The sequence below is a fragment of the Macaca thibetana genome, chromosome 10, assembly GCF_024542745.1.
Source record: "Macaca thibetana thibetana isolate TM-01 chromosome 10, ASM2454274v1, whole genome shotgun sequence".
NCBI lineage: Eukaryota > Metazoa > Chordata > Mammalia > Primates > Cercopithecidae > Macaca > Macaca thibetana.
The window spans coordinates 61,884,814-61,898,708 of NC_065587.1; the positions used below are offsets into that span (position 1 = coordinate 61,884,814).

The 13,895-nt window shown below is 46.5% G+C and overlaps 1 protein-coding gene across 1 annotated transcript in view; it reads left to right on the top strand.

The window, feature by feature from the left end:
• The window catches only part of TTI1 (TELO2 interacting protein 1), a 50,376-nt gene that overhangs the window by 30,942 nt on the left and 5,539 nt on the right, over nucleotides 1-13,895 (top strand). Inside the window, exons 5-7 of the mRNA XM_050807012.1 lie at nucleotides 3,328-3,468; nucleotides 5,421-5,625; nucleotides 5,904-5,991. Of these exons, the coding sequence (XP_050662969.1) occupies nucleotides 3,328-3,468; nucleotides 5,421-5,625; nucleotides 5,904-5,991 (434 nt within the window). The remainder of the gene's footprint in view (nucleotides 1-3,327; nucleotides 3,469-5,420; nucleotides 5,626-5,903; nucleotides 5,992-13,895) is intronic.

Consider the following 13,895-nt stretch of genomic DNA (forward strand, 5'->3'; position numbering starts at 1 on the left):
GCATTCTCAGAGCAGTAGGACTAAGGTGTGGCCTGGTTGGCAGTGGCTACACGGATGAGCACGTAGCTCCCCTTATGTCGTAGTCCATGTGTGGTGGCCAAGAGAAGGCATCCAAAGGAATTTGTCTGTGGGGTGACAGTTTTACATCTTTCTGTGTCTGCTCAGATGCCAAAGGGAGCTGAATCTCCTGCATTAAAAACCACAAGTTTTGGGGATTCACTGAATCTCCAAGGAAAAGAAAGCCATGTGCTTTGGGAAGGATATTATTTTCTCAGCTATGTAGGATGCAGGTTTTAATACTTTAAAAGATCATTCTTCCAAGCCTGACACTAGCCCTTATCTCTCTTTCTGTTTTCATCCTAGGGAAAACTTGAACACTTCCTAATATAGCCTGACTTGCTGGCAGTTTGCCAAGCAGCACCCCCATCAGCAAGGGCTGGAAGTATACAGTAGTGACTGCAATAACAGGACAGTGGGGTGGGGTAGAAGTGGGGGCCAGGGCTTTCTGAATCACCCTGGAGAAAATCTTACACCCAAAGGGAAACAGCATTCCTCCCTACCCCCAGGCAGGAGTGAGAAACACAACTGTCAGCCGAGCGCAGGGCCTCACGCCTGTGATCCCAGCACTTTGGGAGGCCAAGGCGAGCAGATTACCTGAGTTGGGAGTTCGAGACCAGCCTGACCAACATGGAGAAACCCCATCTCTACTAAAAATAAAAAATTAGCCGGGCGTGGTGGTGCATGCCTGTAATCCCGGCTACTTGGGTCGCTGAGGCAGGAGAATCGCTTGATCCCAGGAGGCGGAGGTTGTGGTGAACCAAGATCTCGCCATTGCACTCCAGCCTGAGCAACAAGATCAAAACTTTATCTCAAAAAAAAAAAAAAAAAAAAAAAGAAACACAACTGCCTTAGTGACTCACTGTTAGTGATGAGGGTACATTGCCTTGCTCAAGGGTGATGGGCTAGGAAACCCTGATCACAGATTATCTCAAATCTCAGGGTCTGTGTTTTGTGGAGTTTGTTTAGTCTTCCCGAGACAGCTCTTAGCATTCATCTGTTGTTCCATTCAGCAAGCACTTAACCTTTTACCTGCACAGCTTTAATGTGGGTGCCTGGCTGATGCATTCAACATACTCCTGTATATCCTTCAAGACCTTCCCTTTTGTAGAGGATTTGTAGCAGCTGTATACATACCATAGTTATTAAGAACATCAGCGTTGGAGTCAGACCTACATACCTGAGTCAGTTCAAATCCTGATTCTGCCTCTTATTAGCCATGTGACCTTGAGTAACTTAATTCACTATTTTGAGCCTCAGCATCTTCATCTGTAAAATGAAGATGATGGTACCTACCTCACAGAGTTGTTGATTATAAAACAGCATTAAAAAAGACACATACACTCATTCATGTACTAAATGCTTATTGAGGACTAGTGCAGGTCAGGTGGAGGGTGTGTAGAGGGGATGATGCAGACACGATCCCCGTCTTCACGGAACTCCCTGTCTGTTGTGGGGAGAGAGGCAATACACAGATTCATACATATTGGAGAAAGGCTGTCAGGGAGCACGCAGGAGGAGAAACTGAAACAGCTAGGGGAGACCGAGTTCTGTTACCACTACATGGAGAGGCCCAGGAGGCAGGTTCTGTTTGACAGAAAGTAGTAATTCACCCGTGCAGCAGGTATGTGTTGGGAACCTACTCGGTGCAAAACCCTGCTGACTAAGACAGAGCTTACCTTCTGATTTAGCTTACCTTCTGATTTACCTTCTGAGGTCATCAGGGAAGGCCTCTCTGAGGTGGTAACATTTCTCAAGGCTGAGAAGGAACCTGCCCTGCAAAGATGCAAAGAGAACATTCCAGGCAGAGGGGAAACGTGCATCTTTGAGTGAATGAAATGTCATGTAACTTGTCCCATTAATAACAGAGCTCAAATTCCAAGCCTGTCCGTGATACCACAGCCATTTCCACTCTGCTCCCCTGCTCCCCGCTGCGCAGCCGAGCTTTCTTTTACTCCCTTGCCTAACTATTCAACCCTCAATGGCGGGGCCTCTTCTGTTCCAGTTTCAGTGCGGACCAGCACATAGTAGGCACCCAGTAGGGTTTACTGCTTCGTGTTGGCTGGCTTCGCTCTGTCTTGCTGACTAACGAGAAGTTGCCCTGTGAAGGTTGGCCGTCTGTGCGGGAGGGAAGCCTGTGCTGACCGTTGTACTGACCGCTGCAACACTGATGCAGGCCGTCTCTTTTCAGTGAGTTTGAGATGTAAGAGATCAGGAAACAAGGAAGGTAACTGATATTCAGTTTACGTGCAGGGTAGCCCAACCCTTTCTGGTGAGATTAGCCTGTACCTCAACTGCCAGTTGGGCCTCTCCATGTAGTGGTAACAGAACTCGGTCTCCCCTAGCCACTCAACTTTCTCCTCCTGCATGCTCCCCATCTCATTCAATGGCACGTGCATCTCTTCAGTTGCTACCCCTGAACCGAAGCAGCTCCTTTAAAACCCTCACTTCCCCTCCCCAGTATCCAGTCTTTCAGCAATTTAAGCCATGTCATCTCCAAAACAGATCTCCAGTCCTTTGACTTCTCTCCTCTGCCGCCATCATGTGGCCACATCACTTTGCTCCTCTCATGTGGATCCTAAAGGGCCTCTTTGTTTCTCTCTCCCCCTTCAAGTCTCCTCTCTACTCTGCAGCCAGAATGACCTTTCTAAAACATGAATTGTATCATGTCACTTTCCTGCTTAAAACGCTTTGATGGCTCCTCACTGCACTTAGTACAAAATATAAAAAAACTCCTAACAAACCCCTTTGTAGTTGGTCCCCATTTTACCTCTTCTCTGTAACGCTCCACGCTGCCCTTCTCTCACTTCTTATGAAAGCTCTGTTCCACCTCTGAGTCTTCCTCATCCTGGTTTCCAGTTGCATGAATCTTCACAGAACTAACTCCTACTCATCCTTTGTGTCTTCTTTTAGAAGCTCCTTCTTCAGCGAAGACTTCCCAACAGTCTGTGGTTTAGATCCTTCCCCTCGTTTCTTTGCATTTCACCTTTGACTTTCCTTCTTGTCCCAATTGCTAATCATCACTTCATTTAGGCGTTATCTAATTAAGGTCTTTCCCCAGCTGACCACGAACCCTGCGAAGGCAAGGAAACGTGTATATTGTCCCTCTGTGTCCCCTCAGTACATAGCTAGTGCTTGGCATGTAGTCAGCACTCAGAAAACAATTATCCAATTAATACATTTCTAAACGTTATTCTTTGAAAATGGTGACTTGATCCCAGGTATCTGTTTTCAAGCCTGTACCATCTGCTGAAATCATGTCTCTTTCAGGTCTTGGATGTGCTGGATCTGTGTGTGGTTGTTCTGCAGTCCCACAAGAACCAGCTGCTTCCCTTGGCTCATCGGGCCTGGCCCTCACTCGTGCACCGACTCACACGGGATGCCCCCCTGGCAGTGCTTAGAGCCTTCAAGGTACTGCACCAGCATCCCCCATGGTCTGTTGTGAGGGTAGAGTTAGTAGGCGCAGAGCTCACTGGGGCCTTTTGGATTGGTTCTCTTCACCTGATTGCAATGTCACATACTGTGAAGAACGTATAGAAACATAAGAAAAGCACAAAGAAGAAGGTAACAGTCTCCTTTTGAATTTGAAGCAGATGAACCAGTAGATGAAAAGGCCAGGCTGTAAGCTCAGCACTCCTCCACACAGGAGTTTGTCTCCTTAAAACCACTTTGCAAGGTAGGTATATTGTCTTTACTTTTGGCGAAGGAAGAAAGAAGCTCAGAGAAGTTAAGGAATTTTCTCACAATCAAACAGCTAGTAAGTGATAGGAACCCAGAGCAGTGAGTTCACTCCATGTTCTTTGCACTGCACAGGAGTCAAGGTGAAGGGGCGAGGTTCTAGCAGTGGGTGTCCTCTGCCCAGCTGAGTGATGCTGGCAAAACCCGGGACCACCCATTTTCGTGTTGGGCTTAGGAACACCTAGCCCACCTTTCTCATAGTGTTGTCAGGGATAAAATGGGACTATTTGGTGAAATGCTTTGAAAAGCTAACAGTCCTATATATATGTAAGTCCTATATGTATGTATATATATTATTCTCCCTGGCTTAGTTTAGCTTACATTAGCATGGATATTTTAGCTTATTTATATCCTTTCTTGTTCTTCAAAGCCCTTAAGGCAACCTACAGAGATACATACCACAACAAGCTACCGTAAATTAGAAGAAGGTGCGTAAGATGAAGCAGAGAGAAAAGATGTGTAGGGATACAAAATGAAACTGGTAATGCACCAGATACAGTTGGCCAAAGTAGTTTGATCTTCTGTAAATTCTTCAGCATATACTAGACCAAATTAAAATATTAAAAATTAATGTTTTTTTCCCAAAACAAAATTCACAAAATGACACGCGTGCTTGTGTATGTATGTGTGCCAAAAAAAGAGGAAGATTAAGGGGGAGGGAGGTAGGTATTGCTAAATCTTATCCAGATGTACTGGGGGGTGAGAGGGGTTGGTGAGACTAGGTTGTCTGAAATAACAGCAAGCAAAGAAAAATGAAAAAAATATAAAGATGTGTGCACGATAACTGAGGCTGCTTTCCCCATGCACAGACACAATGATGACACCGAGGTCTATAGAAGCTGTGCCATTCAGCTGAGGGACCTGAAATGAGAGCCTTGTTCTCTGCAAAATCAGCAAACACTCTGTGCTGGTTATGCCTTGCTTACCAATTTTTAAAGAAATTCCTATTATCCTGTATACTCAGTCTTGTGCAGCAGGGCAAAACATTTCAATATGTTCTGCCAGAGAAAGTGTAAAACAAGACATGCAAAGAAACTATCTGTTCTGAAAGATAGAATGAGGGTGATGTGCATAAGAGGTTGTACAGCTGAACAGAAGGATCACCAAGTCGGCTGCAACTTCAGGGACCCTGCCTTGGTTCAGCCCAGGGACCTCGGCCTAGTCACCAACCTCCTGATGCCTGCATGTGGCAGCAGCTGGGCCATAGTGTTCATGGTTGCTCAGCTAGCTAGAGTTAAAAGCATATGTATTTTCTCAAGGGATGTTAGGAAGATTCAAGAAATGATCTATGTGAACTGCTTTAAGCTCTTCTCTCTCTTTTTTTTTTTTTTTAACAAAAATGGGAGGGAAATCAAGATATTAATCATATTATTCATCCAACCCAAGATTCCTTTGAATTATTCGCTGTGTAATCTGTATTTATGGATAGAAGCAACCATGCCTTGGGAGCAGAGACCTCCAAATTCATAACTGTCAGAATCACAAACCATGGGCAAGGAATTAACAGCAGTAATTCTATTTTTTTTCCAAGCAGAGACCTAGATGAAATTGAATTACCAAGCATTCTTTAGTTCTCTTGCTGCCTTGACGATGTTCACTCACCAGGTTGGGGGCTGTTTCTGCAGGTTTTACGTACTCTGGGAAGCAAGTGTGGCGACTTTCTACGCAGCCGGTTCTGCAAAGATGTCCTGCCAAAGCTGGCTGGCTCCCTAGTCACCCAGGCCCCCATCAGTGCCAGGGCTGGACCAGTTTACTCGCACACACTGGCCTTCAAGTTGCAGCTGGCTGTCCTACAGGGCCTGGGCCCCCTCTGTGAGAGACTGGACCTAGGTGGGTACCAGGCAGTTCCAGCTGGACACACACTCAGCATCTGTCTCACCCCTGCCATCATGCCCTCTGCTCAGTTGTGCCCCACCCCCCCCACCCGTGTACCTCCTTCCGTCTTATTTTGGCCTCATTTGTCTGTTTATCTTGATGTGTTCTTTGGCGGGATGGAGTAGAGAGCCCAGAGCATCTTGCCTAGCTGTTGCAGTTTCTGCAGACACAGTTGGTCACTGCTTGTCCCAAATGAAGTGTGAGGGCTGACGCTTGTTTTGTCTTTTCTGCAGGTGAGGGTGACCTGAATAAAGTGGCTGATGCCTGCTTGATTTACCTCAGCGCCAAACAGCCCGTGAAATTACAAGAGGCTGCCAGGAGGTACGTCTGCCTGATCACCCGCGTCCCTTTACGTTTGTTCTAAATTACAGATGATTTGCTAATGGCAAGCAGAGTTGAGGCATCTCTGCTGTTTTCTCTCTCTCCCTGCCAGGTTAAGATAATTTCTTTAACTGTGCCAGCACTAGAGATGGTATTTTTACTAGATGTGTTTCTCTTTGCCGGTAACCTTTTCCTCTCCTGCAAAGTCAGCAACAATTCCAGAGGGTCAAGAAGCAGAAAGACGGTGTGCTAGAGAGACTCAGCACCCTCCTGGTTGGAGGGGAATCTGTTTCTAGGCCTGGAGACCAGGTGCCTGGCACTTCTTCATGCCTTGGCTCCTTCAACAGCAAAGTGAAAGTGCTGGGTTCCTGATATGGCATACGTCGACTCCACAGCAGGTCTTAGATGGGCATTGGTGCCATGAACCCTCACAAGTGCCATGCAGAATTGTTTGTGTGCAGGCAGGTGCACATGTGCCTTTTTCTAATAGGAACCATTCATAGGTTCTAATAGGAATCTGTGACCCAAAGAACATTAAGAGCTGCCAGACTAATGGCTTAAAGGGCCTTTTCTGGTTCTGAAACTAGGTGATTCCAATTTCTAAGAGTTTGACCATGCTTATTTGAGAAAAGCTGTATCACCTCTAGGAGAAGAAGCTATTGCTGGTTACTTTAGGACTAAGAGCTGAAACTCTCTGAGCACAACAGCATTCCCCAGACGTGAGACCCAAAGTCTACTCTGCCCCTCTTCTCCCAGCGTTCCTTCCAGGTGGGAGCAGCCTGCATCCTGGAACTGCCATCCCAGGATGTCTGCTGCTGGGGCGAAAGCTGGGCCTGGCACTGTGTGCCGCTCTGGGCCCTGCAGCTCCTCCAGCCTCACCAGCTTCATGCCTGCAGCAGAATCCCTGCTTCTTCCTAGCTTCTCGAGGCACATCCCTGATCCTCTTCAGTGGGGTGGGAGTTAGGAGTCACCTCATTCCCTGAGGGGCGAAAAGGCTGCTCTGACTGTGCAGTGAGGAGAGCCAGCTTGCCCCTTATAAACCTTGCACTCCCTGGGAGTGATGGTAATATCTTCTTGAACTGATTTATTGTCCTTTGCTCTTTTTTGCTCTTGATTTCCCATTTCCTTTTTTCTTCCTGTCCCTTTCCCGTCACATCCCTTAGTCCCAGAATCAGTCATAGTTTTGTGAGCACAGGGGCGCATCCTAACCAGCTTCTGTCCCCAGGCATTTTTATTCTGTAGAGAATCAACTTAGGGTGAAAATAGTTCTCTCTGGGCGGTGCCCCTGGAGCTGATTGTGCTGTGATTTAAAGTGCAACTCAAGAACATAATGAGTTTATCTTGAAGTAAATTCTTTTAGATGCCTATTACAACCAAGAGTTACAAAGGTCTAATTTTCACATTCCCCATTCCATTCTACTTTTCCTATACCCACCCCATCCCTTCCTTCAAGTTTAGAACCATCAAATAAGCTAATATTCTCAATTCATTATCTTTTCATTTCTAATTCTCTTTTCTGCCGCTGAAAGCAATTAAACCCGGAATTGGACCTTGCTGAATCTTGAGCTGGTGTTCAGGGAGCCTCAGGTGGAGGAACACGCAGCCCCACCACTTGACTGCAGCTCCCTTTGTTTGCTCCAGCACATTCCGTTCAGCGGCTGAGTCAGATGGCCTCCCTCCTGACGGGCAGGGAGCAGGAGGAAGAGCTAGGTGGATTGCTTCACACATATCACCTGCAAACTTATCTTGAAGTCGGGGGGAAGAAAATCAGTCTTGTCCTTGATCCAAAATTAATAAGCTCTTTAAGTGGGAGAAGAAGCTTGAGACAATAGGAAGCCTGGTCTCTCTGTGAGCCTCATTACCGCATGGAGAGAGGGGTGGGTGGGTGGGCCGGCCACTTAGTATTGAAAAGTCATACCTGGCAGTTGGGTGCGGTGGATGGCTCATGCCTGTTATCCCAGCGCTATGGGAGCCCGAGGCAGGCAGATCACGAGGTCAGGAGTTCGAGACCAGCCTGGCCAACGTGGTGAAACCCTGTCTCTACTAAAAATACAAAAAGTTAGCTTGGCGTGGTGGCAGGCACCTGTAATTCCAGCTACTCAGGAAGCTGAGGCAGGAGAATCGCTTGAACCTGGGAGGCGGACGTTGCAGTGAGCCGAGATCGTGCCACTGTACTCCAGCCTGGGCGACAGAGTGAGACTCCATCTCAAAGAAAAGTCATTCCTACTGGTACTGAGGAACCAAGTCCCCTGCATGAGGTGGAGTCCCCATCTCAGCACATGGCCCTGCCATCCATCCCGTTGTTTGTTCTTAATTCTTCTCTGACCTTCACACCCCACATCCATGACCAAAAGTAAAGCCTGCCTACCTCACTTGGAAAATTGCTTTCAAAATGACTTCTCTCAAAACGACACCTCCAAGCCACTAGGTCAGGCCAGGCTACCATCATCTCCCACCAGAACGACAGACCTCACCACCAGTCCCACTTCCATTCCTGCCCCTCTAGGTGTTCTCCATACCGCAGTCAGAATGACACGCTTACATATGCTTACCCTTGTGGGAGAAGAGAAAGCTGTGTTCTTTGCAAGGGCCCAAGCGGGAACCTTGGCTTAGTATTCAGAAAAGCCAGAGAAGACCAGAGGTAGTGGGTTTCCAACCCTGGGCAGATGACCAGCTTGCTTTGGAAATGGCTCTCCTGTCTGCCAGAGGGCTGGTGAGGGAACCTCTCAGGGCAGGAGGCTGGTGCAAGGCCTTATGCATTCTGGAAGGAGATGGATATGCACTGGCCCTGTAGAGCAGCCATGTCTGTGGGCCCCTCTGGCAGGTGGGCTTAGGACCTCTAAGGGGGCGCCTTCATCGAGTTTGGGTGGAGGCAGACTTAGCAGCCCCATGAGAGTTCCTCTTTATGTGCATCACGCTTGGGTTTTTCCTTGCTCCTGTTTGCTTTTCCTGGCTCCAAAGAATGACCAAACCAGTGTTTGCTTTTTTAATTTGTCATATTAAATATAGCCTTTGTGGCAGGCTTTTACATCCAGGCTATAAACTCTAGAAATGGAAATTGATCAGGGGGTGGTTGATATAACCGAGGTTGTAAATGCTAAGAACAGAGATGCCATTCCAGTTTAATGCTTTTATCTAGTGAATGTGCCTTGTATGGAGGGGGCATAAATCTTCCAACTGGGGGAGGCATGGGGGAGGGGCAGGAAGGTGAGGGCAGGGTGTGACCTTGCTGTGTGTTACCACCAGGTGTCACTGTTAACTGGCAATGCAAAAAAAAAAAAAAAGCCAGCTCCCCCAAAGTCCCTCTAGTTAAGTAACTTCAATGGGTAACAAATGTGCCAATCATATTTGTGGTGTGGGAGGAGGGCTTAGCATACCAGGAGCTAAAAATAAGACAGTGTCCCTGAGGGTAGGCATTGGATTACAGACAACAGGTCAGATCAGCCACGCCCCCATCTCAGCTGACTGCAGTGGCAAACTTTGCTGATTGAAATTCTCAGCCTCCAAGATGTCTCCTGGCATGCCCTGGGCCTTCTCAGTTCCGTGCCTTTCTGGCCATGTAGCTTTTCCCTCCTGTACATGAAAGGAATTTGAAAAGAGAGCATACATCCCAAATTTGTTTTTCCTTGAAGTCCATGCATGTACTTAGCCTAGTTGAACTCTATTAAAACCATACTCCTTGAGCCAGTCTCTTAGCAGACTCTGAGATTCCCTGGCTTTTGCAGTGAGGTTTTACATCATCCAATGAACCTTTTTACCCTGGGCTAAAAGGAAACAAAACTAGACAACACCTATTTTTGAAAAGATGAAGTCAGGCCATGTGATGAGGCTCACACTTGTAATCCCAGCACTTTGGGAAGCTGAGGTAGGAGAATCACTTGGGCTCAGGAGCTCCAGACCAGCCTGGGCGACATGGCGAAACCCTGTCTCTACTGAAAATATAAAAATTAGCCGGGCGCAATGGTGTGCACCTGTTGTCCCAGCTACTTGGGAGGCTGAGGCAGGAGGTTCACCTGAGCCTTGGAAGGTCGAGGCCATAGTGAGCAGTGATCACACCACTGCACTCCAGCCTGGGTGACAGAGTGAGACCCTGTTTCAAAACAAAGAAAAAGAAAAAAGGATGAAGACAGTGCCCAATAAGTCTCATAATAGAGGAACAAAGCTTTTAGGATGCTTGGCCTCCACCCCTAGTCTTACCCCCACCTGCTAACCCCAGAGCCCAGATAGGGATGCAGGGTGCCAGCAAGTGGTGACCAGCTGGTATACCTTCTGGCCACACAAGTCCTGGATGCTGTTATTGCTGTAGCCCCTGATGGGGCGCTGGGGAGGTTGCCATTCCAGCTCCCTCCGCCTCGCCATTGTGTGTGAGAGAAAAAGCAGCAGTCTTGGTTTGGACAAACCGAGGTTGAGATCTTACTGGCCATGTGACCTTGAGCAAATGATTTAGCTTCATTTCATTTTCTTCCTCTGTAAACTGGGGGAGATGAAAACCTCATTCTCATAGGGTCCTTGTGGATGAATCACATTAGTATGTTCAGGGAGTCTCCAGGTACTGTTCTAGGGACTGGAATTAGAGAGAACAAGATAGGGGCCTCTGCCCTCTGCTTATGTTCTGAAGGTATATTTACATCTGTGTACACACCTATGTGGGGTACATTGTATGTAAATTTCCCAAATAGGTGATGCATGATGTGTATGTTACACATAGACACATAGACACTGACCACAGAATTTCTAGTTGTAAGCCTGCTTCATCTTTACTAAAATCTGAACTGGAGATTTCACCTCGAAAGGTCTTTTTCATGTTAATTGTGCCACCACGGTTTGCAGAAGTCAGGACCAGGTTTGAAGGTTCATTTACTGACTGACTTCCCTGCTCTCTTTCTAGCAGTAGGATCCCAACCCATCAAAGAACCAGCTGGTGCCTTCAAACCCTGGACAAACACAGACTGGCACAGGCTCATCCATTTCATCCCCGTCAGAGCCCCAACTCCTCTCTTTACCCACACATGAGCCTATTATATTTGAACGGATGAGGAGCCACAGAGGTGATCCATTAGTTCAGCTGAGCTTGAAATTAGTAGCTCATCGCCTTAAATGGTGTGGGCAGTTTGGCTGAGCTGGGACTGCAAAGCTGTTCCCCCTTGGATTGCACCCAGCATGGAAATGAGGGCACACCTAATATTTTTTCCTTTTGACACTTGATTAATAGTTGACAAATCCAAACCCAAGTAGTTAGCTTTCCTATTATCCATCTTTTGACAGGCATTGCTGCTTTTCTTTCTGAGTCCCATTGTTCTAAAAATACACTCAGATCTGAAGCTGTTCACTCTGCATATATAGGCCTGATTTCATGGTGTCAAAGATAAGAGACATCTGGCAGGCAGATTACAAACCAAGTGGGTTGCTGGGTTTCAGAACTGAAGGCAGGGACCTCTGGGCTACTTAAATCTACTTAAATTCAATGCTGCCAATTCTGTCCCTACTTACTTAGTGTTGTCATGTCACTGATAACCTGCCGGGGTCAACCATCTTACCACCCAGTAGGAAAGCCAAGCATGGGGTGTGTGTGCACAGTGCAGGCCGTGCCAGGTTGGGAGCAGAACGCTCTCGATGACAGATAGAGCCTGGTCGCAGCACTGCCGGCACAAAGTGGGTTCTGGTCGTCAGAGGCTGTGGTCGACCACAGGGTAGTCATTTCCTCACTCTGCAGGCTCTGCCATCCCTCTCGAACACCTCAGAGACGCGGAAGTAAATGTTGTCTCAGTACTGAGTAAAGTAGCCAGGGAGATGATCTCTATTGTCTTATTGTATGTGTGTATTTTAAAAGATTCTTATTAGGTCTCTTATGATGAGCCAAGTGCTGTGTTGAGAGTTGAAGATTTTCAGAGGTAACTACCAAGGCCTCACATTGTTGTTCGATAGCAAGATAGCCTTGGACAAATTAATTCACTTCTCAAAGTCTCTGTTTTCTCATCCATAAGACTGAAAAGAGCATATATATTATTTTGCTTATTTCACCTACTACAACAATGACAAGGATTCAGTAAAGTCAGGTAGCACATAATACCACCACAGAGTAGAAGTCACTAAATAGTACTTGTTAATCATTATTTAAATTTCTTATTCCAAAAATGACTTGGAACATCTTATAAATTGTTTGCAACAAAGAAATGAGGAAGGAAGCAAAGAAATTTTTTAAACGGAAAAATAACAGCAAAAGCAAGATGAGACCCAGTTGAGGTTAATATAGACAATCCAGTTAGAGCCCTGCACTCTTGCCAGAGAGGAGCTTTCAGAGTGGCTCTGTGCATACTGACAGACAGCAAAGAGGAAAATGATACAGGAAGTACCTGAATAAGAGTTTTTTAAAAGAAAAGGAAAGAAAGCTTTTCAGAAAGAAGCATGGATTTCCTTATTACTGAGGCTTGAGGAAAATTTCTCCATGGGTCATCTTAAAAGAACACTGGGTACTATCGTGAGTAATATCCTCAACGTCCTTGCAGTAAATACAGAAGTACATTTCCTAGAGCTGTTTCCGAAGGCATCCGTGAGTGGAGACTACTGGCTTAGTGCCAAAGCACAGATTACAGGAAAACAGTTCAGGCAGGAGGGGGGCAAGATAGGTAGGCTGCTATGAAGATGTCTTTATCTTCAAGAGTACATACCTTCCAGGGAGGTGCAGGAAACTGAATGTGGCAGGAACTGAGTGCAGCCAGCTGGGGGAAAGGTCCGAGTCAGCCCTCACAGTGCTCAGCACAGAATGCCACTTTGAAATCTGTGCCCAACAGCACTGTCATGGGATCTAGGCTTGCAGGGTTCCTGGAGGCAGGAGAACTGGCCAGATGGAAAGGGCCGCTTTTAAATCTCGCCCTAGTGGGATTTAAACCCTCCTAGGTTCTGGCTTATTTTTGAATTGTCTGTAACAGATTGGGCCTCTCAGTGCCATATCCTTTTAAATATGCACAAAGCAATGGAGTCATTCCTCTGCATTTATGATACTTTATCTTGCGGCACTTCAGGGGTGTGGTTAGCATCATTTGCTTCTACTGGTGTTTATGGTTTTCAAGCCTGCCCTTGTTGCATTTAAATATTATTGATATGAGTCTCTGTGTGAGTACGCATATTGGTGTTAGATCAATAGATGAATGGTTTTGAACAGGTAAATATAGTTAAGTCTAACAAGCATGTATAGCTGCAAAGGTAATTGGTAGTATTTATTTGGGGAGTAACTCGTTGCTTCAAGTCATAATCCTCCATTTCCAACATTTAGAAACAAAGAACGACCTCCGTGCAGGGGAAGATAGCTAAATGGAATAGCAAGAAAGGACAGGCTTGAAATACTGGTTAACCAATGAACCAAGACCCATTAGAGTAAATTACTGAGTATAGAAACATAGCCCCACTGCTTGCTGGCTAGGACGCATCGACACCCTGAGCATCCATTTGTTTAAAAGGAAACACACGGCCTCATCTGCCGCATCAGCATGTACAGAGTGATGGGAGAAGAGATGGCCAGAGAGAAGGAGAGTGTGGAGGCTGTGCTGCCAGAGAAGGAACAACGGGAACACCAAAATAACTTAGTGGATATGCCTGCTTTCCCACAAGTGAGCTTACTTTCCCACTGCATTTAGCGGTGCCCACATAGAGAGAGCCTATCGTGTTCCTAAGGAGACATTTCTGAGTAACTTCTTTAGAAGCCCCAAATAAATAAGCAAACAAACAGATCACAAAGCCACATGTTCTTTACCACTGGCATTTACCCTGACGGCTCATGAGAGCATTTTATAAATCCAGAAGGAGACGGAGAACAGCAGATCCCTCAAGCAAGTAATTGACAGAGGAAGAATAGCGTGTCACCCAGGAGTGCGGGAAGCCCCGCATTTCAGTTACAGTTTATTTAG